We start from the raw sequence: 12,652 nt of genomic DNA, 5'->3' as shown, positions 1-12,652 counted from the left end.
GGAGGGAGTTCCCGCTCGCGTACCGTCAGTGACCGCAGAGGACACACTGCTGGTCGGTGCCGGGCAGGTTCTTCTGGGAATCGAGGTAACAGGCAGGGCGCTCTGGCACCACCCCAGGTGAGTAGGCACCATTCTCATCCAGAGCCCTCTGTTGCTCATATATTTGTGTCTGTCACTTTTCCTGATTTTTCCCCTCATTCCCAGCAAAAGGCACTAGTAGATTCAGGCGCGGCTGGGAACTTTGATCAAACGTTGGCTCATAGTTTAGGGATCCCTATTGTACCGGTGAAAGTACCTTTTCCCATTCACACCTTAGATAGTCGACCATTAGGGTCAGGGTTGATTAGGGAGGCCACGGCTCCATTGACTATGGTTACGCAGGGGGGTCACAAGGAGAAAATTTGTATTTTCCTTATCGACACTCCTGCGTATCCGGTGGTGCTGGGTCTTCCCTGGTTAACTAGTCATAACCCCACTTTTTCTTGGCCACAGAGGGCTCTTACGGGGTGGTCGCAAGAGTGCTCAGGTAGGTGTGTAGGGGTTTCCGTTGGTGCTACTACGGTGGAAAGTCCAGACCAGGTCTCCACCGTGCACATTCCCCCTGAATATGCCGATTTGGCTCTCGCCTTCTGTAAAAAGAAGGCGACTCAATTACCACCTCATCGACAGGGGGATTGTGCGATAAATCTCATGGCAGACGCTGCACTTCCCAAGAGTCACGTGTATCCCCTGTCGCAAGCGGAGACGGTGGCTATGGAGACATATGTTTCCGAATCCCTGGGTCAGGGATACATTAGGCCCTCCATCTCACCCGTCTCCTCGAGTTTCTTTTTTGTGAAGAAGAAGGATGGGGGTCTGCGACCGTGCATTGATTATCGAGGCCTTAATAAAATTACAGTGGGGTACAGTTACCCGCTACCTCTGATCGCCCCGGTGATTGAATTAATGCACGGTGCGCGCTTCTTCATAAAACTGGATCTCAGGAGTGCGTATAACCTGGTGCATATCCGAGATGGAGATGGGTGGAAGACAGCATTTAGTACTACCTCAGGGCATTATGAGTACCTTGTCATGCCGTATGGGTTAAAAAATGCTCCATCAGTCTTCCAATCTTTTGTCGATGAGATTTTCAGGGACCTGCACGGGCAGGGTGTAGTGGTGTACATCGATGACATTCTGATTTACTCCGCTACACGCGCCGAGCATGTGTCCCTGGTGTGCAAAGTGCTTGGTCGCCTGTTGGAGCATGACCTGTATGTCAAGGCTGAGAAATGCTTGTTCTTTAAACAGTTCGTCTCTTTCTTAGGATATCGCCTATCTACGTCAGGAGTGGAGATGGAGAGTGACGGTATTACAGCCGTGCGTAATTGGCCGACTCCCACCACGGTAAAGGAGGTGCAGCGATTTTTAGGGTTTGCCAATTACTACCGGCGATTTATCCGGGGTTTTGGTCAGATAGCTGCTCCTATTACCTCACTGCTGAAGGGGGGTCCGGTGCGCTTGCAGTGGTCAGCTGGGGCGGATAGGGCGTTTAGGAAACTGAAGGCTCTGTTTACCTCGGCTCCTGTGTTGGCTCATCCGGATCCCTCTCTGCAATTCATAGTGGAGGTGGACGCATCTGAGGCTGGGATAGGAGCTGTGCTCTCTCAGCGTTCGGGTACGCCACCTAAGCTCCGCCCCTGTGCCTTCTTCTCGAAGAAGCTCAGCCCGGCGGAGCAAAACTATGATGTGGGGGATAGGGAGCTGTTGGCTGTCGTCAGGGCTCTGACGGTGTGGAGACACTGGCTTGAGGGGGCTAAACACCCTTTTCTCATCTGGACTGACCACCGCAATCTGGAGTACATCCGGGAGGCGAGGAGACTGAATCCTCGCCAGGCAAGGTGGGCCATGTTTTTCACCCGTTTTGTGTTTACCCTCTCTTATAGACCAGGTTCCCAGAACGTCAAGGCAGACGCACTGTCCCGGCTGTATGACACAGAGGAGCGGTCCATGGATCCCACTCCCATCATCCCAGCCTCTTGTTTGGTGGCACCAGTGGTCTGGGAGCTGGACGCAGACATTGAGCGGGCGTCACGTGCAGAGCCCGTTCCCCCTCAGTGTCCAGCTGGGCGTCTGTACGTTCCGTCCGCTGTCCACGACCGATTGATCTACTGGGCTCACACGTCACCCTCCTCTGGTCATCCTGGGATTGGTCGGACAATGCGCTGTCTTAGTGGGAAATACTGGTGGCCCACCTTAGCTAAGGACGTGAGGGTTTATGTTTCCTCCTGCTCGGTGTGCGCCCAGTGCAAGGCTCCTAGACACCTACCCAGGGGTAAGTTACAACCCTTACCCGTTCCACAGCGGCCGTGGTCGCACTTGTCGGTGGATTTTATAACCGATCTTCCACCATCACAAGGTAACACCACGATCCTGGTCGTTGTGGATCGCTTTTCTAAGTCCTGTCGTCTCCTCCCTTTGCCCGGTCTCCCTACGGCCCTACAGACGGCGGAGGCTCTGTTTACACACGTCTTTCGGCACTACGGGGTGTCTGAGGATATAGTGTCTGATCGAGGGCCCCAGTTCACGTCAAGGGTTTGGAAGGCGTTCATGGAACGTCTGGGGGTCTCGGTTAGCCTTACCTCGGGTTTTCACCCCGAAAGTAACAGGCAGGTGGAGAGAGTTAATCAGGATGTGGGTAGGTTTCTGAGGTCTTATTGCCAGGATCGGCCGGGGGAGTGGGTGGAGTTTGTGCCCTGGGCAGAGACGGCTCAGAACTCGCTCCGCCACTCCTCCACTAACCTCACTCCGTTTCAGTGTGTGTTAGGTTATCAGCCGGTTCTGGCCCCTTGGCATCAGAGCCAGACCGAGGCTCCTGCGGTGGACCACTGGTTCCGGCGCGCGGAGGAGACCTGGGACGCAGCTCACGTCCGCCTTCAGCGCGCTGTACGACGTCAAAAAGCTGGTGGAGACCGTCGCTGCAGTGAGGCCCCGGTGTTTGCACCGGGGGACAGGGTCTGGCTCTCGACCCGAAACCTGCCCCTCCGCCTGCCCTGCCAGAAGCTGAGTCCGCGGTTTGTTGGGCCGTTTAAAGTCCTGAGGAGATTGAACGACGTATGTTATAGGTTAAAGCTTCCCCCCAATTACCGCATTAACCCCTCGTTCCATGTGTCTCTCCTCAGGCCGGTGGTGGCTGGCCCGCTCCAGGAGGCCGAGGTGCGGGAGGTTCCTCTGCCCCTCTGGACATTGAGGGGGCCCCGGCGTACTCCATTCGATCCATCCTGGATTCGAGACGTCGGGCGAGGGGTCTTCAGTACCTCGTTGACTGGGAGGGGTACGGTCCGGAGGAGAGATGCTGGGTTCCGGTGGAGGACGTGTTAGATCCTTCCATGCTGAGCGAGTTCCATCGTCTCCATCCGGATCGCCCGGCGCCTCGCCCTCCGGGTCGTCCCCGAGGTCGGTGTCGACGCACTGCTGGAGCCGCGCGTCGGGGGGGGGGGTACTGTCACGACTTCTACTGAAGTTGATGCCCCTCCTTGTTCGGGTGGTGTTCGGCGGTCGACGTCACCGGCCTTCTAGCCATCATTGATCAGTTTTTCATTTTCCATTGGTTTTGTCTGGTCTCTTTACACACCTGTTTCATATCCCAGTAATTATATGTTGTGTATTTAACCCTCTGATTCCCCTCATTTCTCTGTCGGTGATTGTTTGTTTGTTATGTACGTGTTGTTTCTATATCGGTGTGCGACGGGTTATTGTTTTACCCGGATTCTTTTCTACGTTGGTTTTGGAAATAAATATTCCATTTTTTAAACCACTCTGTTTTCTCCTGCGCCTGACTTCCCTGCCACCTACACACACGGACTATGACAGGTAGGCCTTCATTGTAAATAAGAATTTGTTCTTAACTAACTTGCCTTGTTAAATAAAGGTTCAAAAGTAAATAAATAATAATAAGCAAAGAGAAACTACAGTTCATCATTACATCATTACTTTCAAGAACTTTGAAAGTTTCTTCAAGTGCAGTTGCAAAAACCATCAAGCGCTATGATGAAACTGGCTCTCATGAGGACCGCCACAGAAAGGAAGACCCAGTGTTACCTCTGCTGCAGAGGATAAGTTCATTAGAGTTACCAGCCTCAGAAATTCCAGCCCAAATAAATGCTTCTCAGAGTTCAAGTAACAGACACATCTCAACTTTTCAGAGGAGACTGCGTGAATTAGGCCTTCATGGTCGAATTGCTGCAAAGAAACCAATACTAAAGGACACCAATAATAAGAAGAGACTTGCTTGGGTCAAGAAACATGGGTAATGGACATTAGACCGGTGGAAATCTGTCCTTTTGTCTGATGAGTCCAAATTTGAGATTTTGGGTTCCAACCGCTGTGTCTTTGTGAGACGCAGAGTAGGTGAACGGATGATCTCCACATGTGTGGTTCCCACCGTGAAGCATGGAGGAGGAGGTGTAATGGTGTGGGGGTCTTTTGCTGGTGACACTGTCTGCGATTTATTTAGAATTCAAGGCACACTTAACCAGTATGGCTACCACAGCATTCTGCAGCGATACGCCATCCCATCTGGTTTGTGCTTAGTGGGACTATCATTTGTTTTTCAACAGGACAATGACACAAAACACAACTCCAGGCTGTGTAAGGGCTATTTGACCAAGAAGGAGCGTGATGGAATGCTGCATCAGATGACCTGGCCTCCACAATCATCCTGCAAAAGTACTCATTCAAGGGTTTTTCTTAATTTTAACTATTTTCTACATGGTAGAATAATATATATACTGTATAATCTATCAGGCTGCCAATCACCAAAGAGATGGTTAACACCCAACATCAAAGACTCACATTCCTGCAAACACCTTGTTACATACATGTGTTCATTCTTCCAATAGGCTTGAGCAAACGCCTGCTATGAAGTTAACATGTGAATTGAGAAGGTATAGAGAGAGCTGTCTTCGATGCTTGTCCCGTAAAACTGTCCGGGTGAGAGAGTCATGGAATATTACATCAAATAGTCAAGGGTTACTACCATGTAATAACAAAACATTAGGGTAGGCTAAAGGCTATGCGTACAATAAACCATGTTGTACGAGTTTAAAACAAACTGAAATGAGCTCTGTAAATAAGAGACTAAAACGTCCATGTCCTTCCTCGGTGTGCTCTCTCTCTCTCTCTCTCTCTCTCTCGATCGTTACAACCTTTGTGTGTGTGTGTATGTGCGTGCCTGTCAGTTCCTACTCGTACGGCTATAGTCCTGGATAGCCAACCCACTCTCTCTAGCTAGTTGCTGCAGACTCCTCTCTGCCTGTCGTAGTTGAGTAAACTACATAGACATTAGCGGGCGCACAGAATGCAGCACAGCCGAACACGAGTGGATTAAAACCCCATGCTTCTTTAGAGTCAGTCAGTCGACCGTGTAACTAGAGGAATAAACCCCCAATACTTTAACACATTAGTTTACGCTAATTTACTGAAACGTTAAGCCAGGTAGCGGTAACCCAGTATTGCATTGTGTAATAAAGAGAGATCGGCTGGAATGGCTTCATCTCCTTGCAGCAGTGTTAACTTTGATTCCGGACTGGAAATCAAAACTCGGTCGGTGGAACAAACACTTATCCCATTGGTCTCGCAGGTGAGTTGTGCGCCAGAACGAGCCGAGTGAAACTTTGTCCATGAACATTCTTAAAGGACGAATTGTTATTTGGTTTCATTTACCAAGCTAACGCAGTGTGTTGTGGATTGAAGGAGACTGCATTGCACTTTCACTCTCAAGTCGTCGATGGTTTAAACTAGTCAGACTTTTCTGTAAATGTGAAGGTTTGATAGAGGTGGTTGAATGACGGTACATTTGAATAACTGCGTTGTTCCCGTTTGTTTACGTGGAGGCCGCCGCATGTTCATGTTGTTGAGAAGTTTTGCCCTTACGAAAAAAGATTGCAGTCAGAGTGCAGTATAACTGCAGTACACTGCAGTATAACTGCATTTAGAGTGCAGTATAACTGCAGTATGCTGCAAATACTGCGTCCAAAATAACAGTTTTTTGTTACTGTAGTAATTTTGCAGTGTAACTGCAGTTAGAGTGTAGTATTCTGTAATTACTGCAATTACTGCTTCCAAAATACCACAGTTGACTGCAGTTACTGCACTTTTACTGCAGTTTCAAAACTGCAATCTTTTTTTAAGGGTGGAATTTGTACCCAGTGAAATATCCAACTGCTGTAAAGTAAAGGCTCCACATTTTTTTAATATATGGTCTAATTCTATTGTGAAAGTCTCAAATGATTTAATTGCATAGGGCCCAATTTGGGAAAGAATGTGGGGACATGATCACAAGGAAGTTTCAAAGGGTAGCCTACTAAAGCTACAATGTGTCATTTGCTCATTGATGAACTATTGTTGAAATATTTATTTTCAGTGCATTTCATGTATCAAATTGTCTGTGAACATTTCTCCTTGTTTCTTCCCCTTCTAATTAGTGCACAACGGGGCTGACCCCAAAATGTAGAAGAAAAGTTACAAATAGCCTATATTCTCAGAATTTATGTTAACTTTTCTCCCCTCACTAGATGCAGAGAACGTTATGGTGACTAGCCTATACCCTATTGCCATGCAAGACTGCAGAGAAAGTATCTCTGAATATCAATAGTTTTAACCAGTTTGCCTTAGCAATCTGACTTCCAGATCAGAGTTGACCCGACCCCTCTAATTACTTTGACATACTTGTTTTGTTTTTCAATCAATAACTCTAATTTGGCATACCAACCGTTCTTTGAAGTCTTACATTAATAAAGGTTCATCAGATAACAAAAAGTACCTGCTCTTCTGCAGTTTAGAATCATAGGTTATTACAGTTCTATAGATTAAGCTATAAGCAATGTATGTCTATTATCCCCATTGAGAAAAATGATTTGTCCAGATCAGATAAACAACATAATCCGATTTTCACAAATAACTCCTGTTTCAGCATGTGTAAAACTAACCCATTATGCTCCTGTGTGACCTCTAGGCTGATTTCCAATTCCAGCAGGTCACATGGCCAGCTTGCATTGCATCACATCAATGGGGGGAATGAGAGAGAGAGAGAGAATCACATAAATGCTAATGTGTTCTTGTTTAAGAGGTAGTGGCTATTGGAGAAGGTTCAGAGAGACATGTAATATGTGCTGTTGTGTCTCTATTCATCTACAGTGGAAAGAGAGGCGGTGGGGCACCTTTCCAATGAGGGTTTACAGAGTCCCAGACTATACAGTGGTGAGGGGGGTCTCTGTCCAGGACCCTTCCCCCTCAGAGGGGTGCCAAAGCCTGGGTCTTCCCTCTATTGGCACTGGCTCATTTGAAAGATAAGGCCACTAGCTAGCTGCATGATGTAGGTCTAGGATACCCTTGTCATTCCAATGCATTCATTTAGCACTGTGCTGTGTGCTTTTTAATACCATGTATCTGAAGTGAAGAAGCAGGTTGTACATGCTTTAGTTTATTGATGAAATGAGCTGTAAAATCAATGTTTCTGCCTTTCTCAAGGAAAGCTGAAAAGATTCAAGGCCTTCTCTAGCTTAACTTTTTAATACCAACTCATTTGGAAAAACTAGCAGAGTTGTTACTGTGTCATTCATGCACTTTGCACAGCCAACTTACTGAATGTAAGGCTACAGTGCTGCAAAATCCAGCTGTAAGGTCTGTTTCAACTTTTCTTTATTCTCTCCGGTGGTGAGGAAGGATCATCGTGTGTGGGCGTGCTATAATGACATTCACAATCTTGCTGTTTTAGATGTAACAAAAGCGTCAAGGACAAAATGTTTGCTCAACAATTACATTTTCTCTCCCCGTGTAAGAATCCCCATAGCAACCGTTTGCGATGCAGATAATCTCTTCTAAATGTTTTCTCCATATTTGTTGTTGTTGTTAAAGTCATGATGTCATTGGGGATAATCATGCAACCAGACAGTGTTGTTGATACAATGTAAATGTAATACACTAGTTTCCCTGCAGTGAGAGGCTTCTGTTGTGTAGAGGGCAGAAGTAGATTGTGAGGGACTGGCTACATTGTGTGGGTCCTCCTTTGGGAGTGGGGTTGCGGGGTTGGAGAAGGGGGTTCTGGATGATTATCTGACTGCCTGCATTGTGTGGGCTCTCCTTTGGGAGTGGGGTGGTTAGAGGGGGGGTGGTGGATGAAAAGTCTGTGTCACTGAGAAAAGTCCTGGGAAGATTATTCTGGTGCAGATTCCACCCCTGTCTGTACGCTGTGACATTGATCTTCTCACAGCCTCTGTTCTGTTATCAGCTCCACTCCCATCAGCATGTAATCTCAGGGCTAGTAGCTGGGAGGGAGATGTACTGCTGGGCTTGCTCACGACCGCACACCTCTACAACTACAGAATGAAATGGAACACTTTTTTACACGCTCAGAACAATATAATATAGAACATTGCCATATTGTGTCTCTATGGCTACAATATTCTATCTCTATGGTCCTGCACCATGTATGCACACACAAGGTTACAACAACCTGCCAATCAGTTTGTCTGCCCACCTGGCTATCTGTTTGTCTGACCGCTTGTCTGCCCGTCTGGCTATCTGTTTGTCTGCCCGTTTGTCTGCCCGTCTGGCTATCTGTTTGTCTACCTGTTTGTCTGCCCGTCTGGCTATCTGTTTGTCTGCCCGTCTGGCTATCTGTTTGTCTACTTGTTTGTCTGCCCGTCTGGCTATCTGTTTGTCTGCCCGCCTGTCTGTCCATCCACCTGTCTTTTTGCACCCTCCGTCACTGTGGCCACTCTCAGGACCTGGTCAAAACTAAGAAGACCTTTTTTTGTGTTTCAACAGTATTTCTCTCATCTCTATACAATGACATAGACATAGATTTGTTTTGTAGGTAACCCTTTTTTTTATTCCAATGGCGTATTGAATGAATGGTGGTGAGTATCCTATCTCTGATAGAAGGGCCTCATCATACACAGCACAGGGAAGCAAAGGAAAGCAAAATGAATGTGTCTAGGGTTGACCCCATTTAGTCGACTGGTCAATTGTTTGGTCGATAGGCTGTTGGTCGAACGAGATTTCTTTAGTCGAGCAGTAGCCACATTTGTTTTTACAAATCATGGTGTACAAGACACCTGTCTGATTGGTGCCTGTCTGAGTGGACTGAACCATTGTGGAGGCCGTGGGGATGGCACAGTCTATCAGTCTAAAACATGTGCTACTGAAATTGTATATGGTTATATTATGTAAGAGCAATGGTGTAACACAAATAAAAATAATATTATTTTACCACACATGCACTTTCTCCAGCGTTGGATAGTGGTCGCTGTCCGCGGTTCTGAAACACATCACTGCGCTGTTGAATTGGCGCCTTTTCCTAGACCATGTTGCTATGTGCATAATAGCAAAGTTAACCAGCATACTATTGTTGAGAACAATGTGGTGGAGGCAGCAGATCTCCTTTTTATTGTTATTATTACTATTATTATTATCATCATTAGTAGGTTTATTAAAGCAGCCTTGTATCACCACCATCAAGCTGTAAGTCTTAAGAGCGCATCCTGTTTATTCTTAGTACCGTAACTTACGTATGCCTTTATTTTAATACTTACAGTATATAGGCTACTGTATCAATCAATCATTTATTTGTTCATGTCATCACACATCATACGAGTCATTCATGATGTGAAATGCATTCAAGCATTTTAGTTTGAACATAAAATAAAGCGACCATTGAATAATTAGCGAAAACAATAAATACGCCTAAACCATTCCATTTCGGGAATTAAATTCACGAAGGAATGCGACTTTACAAAAAACAAAACAACTTTACAACAGACTCTCTGGTACGCTTATCAATTATCTAGTGTTGTCTACATTGTTCCAAACGGTCAGAAAAAGTAGATTGTATTCTACTAGAACCTGTTCGGCACACATAGGCCTAATATGCATGCAACGCTTGCTCCTTACCTTCTTTTTCTTGAGTTCCAGTATATTCCACAACTAGTCACATTTATTCCACATATCTGACTTCCCCTTTACCACCTGAGCAACCAGTAAACATTCCCTTTTCAAGTTTATTTGTCACATCCTCTGCATTGATTTTGCTATCACGTGTTACGATGTACCAATTTATTGATGTGATTATGATATGCTATAGGTAAGGCCCTATTGGTCATGTGCATGTGATGCATACGTGTCACATAAAGAGAGAAAGCGTTGAGGGTAGGGCTGGGCGATAAATCAATATCAATAATTATCGAGGTAATTACTTCCCCCAATAATGATATAAAAACGTTTAGATTCATTTTCGATAATGTCGATATAGAATAATTAGGTCCATTTCACCTCTGCGACGCAGCAGGAATGTGCAGAGAAGTGACAATATGCACGTGGATAGGTATACGCCCACTAAAAACCACTATTAACCACGAAAAATTATTCATATAGGTGAAAACAGTGGCAGTGATAGCCATGGAGAAGGAGCAGCTTCCAACAAAGAAAATATTGATTAAAAGGGTTCAACTGTTTCAGTTATTTGGAAGTGGTTTGGCTTTTTGAAGTCCGACAAAGAGCAGAGCAATGTTCAGTGCAAATTGTGTCATAGACAGGTGGCTACCAAGTCTGGTAATACGACAAACCTTTTTCACCATCTGAAGCAAAATCACTCTTTGGAATATGCAGAAAGTTTGAGTTTGCGCCACACTATTGATAAACACCCCTCAAGCACAAAACAATCTAGGGATGTTTTCCTGAAGCAGTCAACACTGACAGCGTTTATGCCCTACAAGCAAACATTGAAAAGACACAAAGACATCACAAATTCTATTATGCTAAGGACATGCTACCAATTAGCACAGTCACAAAGGAAGGTTTCAAGAGGCTTATCAATTTAATTGACCCCAGGTATGTGCTCCCTGGCCACAAACATTTCTCCCACACCGCACTGCTTAAACTCTACGCCGAGTGTAGGGAAAAAGTTGAGGAACAGTTCAAGACAGATTTGACGTATTTTGCTACAACTACCGATTTGTGGTCTAGTCGCACGTCAGAGCCTTATATTAGCCTCACTATCCACTATATTGACAAAGAGTGGAATCTTAGAAATAAATGCCTTCAAACATACTTTCCCGACGCCACACGGGTGAAGCTATAGCAGAGGGGCTCATTGATGCTCTAGCCTCCTGGGGACTCAATCAAGACAGACAGGTCTGCATTACAATGCATAGTGGTGCGAACGTGGTGAAGGCCGCTCAAATCAACAAATGGACCCGACTGCAATGTTTTGGACATCGTCTGCACTTGGCCAATGGTAATTAACCTTGTCAATTGTGTATATTGAAGTGATTGCTTAGATGAAACTAAATGTGCATTTATTTTCATCAACTGGTTAAGTTAAATATTAGATTTATACATAACTAAAGGGATTATTGTGATTTTAACATTTTATTAAAATCTCTTGGTTTCTCTTAGAGAGAGTGAGTAGAGACAAATGGGTGGATCGAGCAATTGGAGTGTTTAAGAAAGTGGTAGGTGCCTTTTCCTATTTGTGGAAAAAAAGAAGAGAGACCTGGCACTTCCTCAAAAAGAACACAACCTGCCCCAGTGCAAGTTGGTGACAGAGTCGCCTACCAGGTGGGGATCATGTCAAAAGATGGTGCAAAGTGTAATGGAGCAGGAGAAAGCCATTTCACAGGTCTTGTTAAGTGACTTGTCAACCTCTCCCTGTCCGAATCTGTAATACCAACATGTTTTAAGCAGACCACCATAGTCCCTGTGCCCAAGAGCACTAAGGTAACCTGCCTAAATGACCCGTAGCACTCACGTCTGTAGCCATGAAGTGCTTTGAAAGGCTGGTCATGGCTCACATCAACACCGTCATCCCAGAAACCCTAGACCCACTCCAATTTGCATACCGCCTCAACAGTTCCACAGTTGATGCAATGTCTATTGCACTCCACACTGCCCTTTCCCACCCAGACAAAAGGAACACCTATGGGAGAATGCTATTCATTGACTACATCTCAGCGTTTAACACCATAGTGCCCTCAAAGCTCATCGATAAGCTAAGGACCCTGGGACTAAACACCTCCCTCTGCAACTGGATCCTGGACTTCCTGACGGGCCGCCCCCAGGTGGTAAGGGTAGGTAACAACACATCCGCCATGCTGATCCTCAACACAGGGGCTCCTCAGGGGTGCGTGCTCAGTCCCCTCCTGTACTCCCTGTTCACTCCAACACCTTCACTAAATTTGCCGATGACACAACAGTGGTAGGCCTGATCACCGACAAATACGAGACAGCCTATAGGGAGGAGGTCAGAGACCTGGCCGTGTGGTGCCAGGACAACAACCTCTCCCTCAATGTGATCAAGACAAAGGAGCTGATTGTGGACTACAGGAAAAAGAGGATGAGCACGCCCCCATTCTCATCGATGGGCTGCAGTGGAGCAGGTTGAGGAGCTTCAAGTTCCTTGGTGTCCACATCTCCAACAAACTAACATGGTCCAAGCACATGTCATAAAGAGGGCACGACAAAAGCTATTCCCCCTTAGGAGACTGAAAAGATTTGGCATGGGTCCTCAGATCCTCTAAAGGTTCTACAGCTGCACCATCGAGAGGGTCCTGACTGGTTGCATCACTGCCTGGTATGGCAACTGCTCGGCCTCTGACTGCAAGGCACTACAGAG

The 12,652-nt window shown here is 46.1% G+C and overlaps 1 protein-coding gene across 6 annotated transcripts in view; it reads left to right on the top strand.

The window, feature by feature from the left end:
- Window positions 1-5,219: 5,219 nt before the first annotated feature.
- The window catches only part of LOC106570450 (alpha-catulin), a 205,140-nt gene continuing 197,707 nt past the window's right edge, over window positions 5,220-12,652 (top strand). For all 6 annotated transcript variants that reach the window (XM_014142798.3, XM_014142794.3, XM_014142797.3 and 3 more), the window contains exon 1: window positions 5,220-5,620. In XM_014142798.3, the coding sequence (XP_013998273.2) occupies window positions 5,525-5,620 (96 nt within the window). In that variant the 5' untranslated portion in view covers window positions 5,220-5,524. The remainder of the gene's footprint in view (window positions 5,621-12,652) is intronic.

This window comes from Salmo salar, chromosome 14, assembly GCF_965601325.2.
Source record: "Salmo salar chromosome 14, fSalSal1, whole genome shotgun sequence".
NCBI lineage: Eukaryota > Metazoa > Chordata > Actinopteri > Salmoniformes > Salmonidae > Salmo > Salmo salar.
This window is presented reverse-complemented; position numbering and strand designations above follow the sequence as displayed.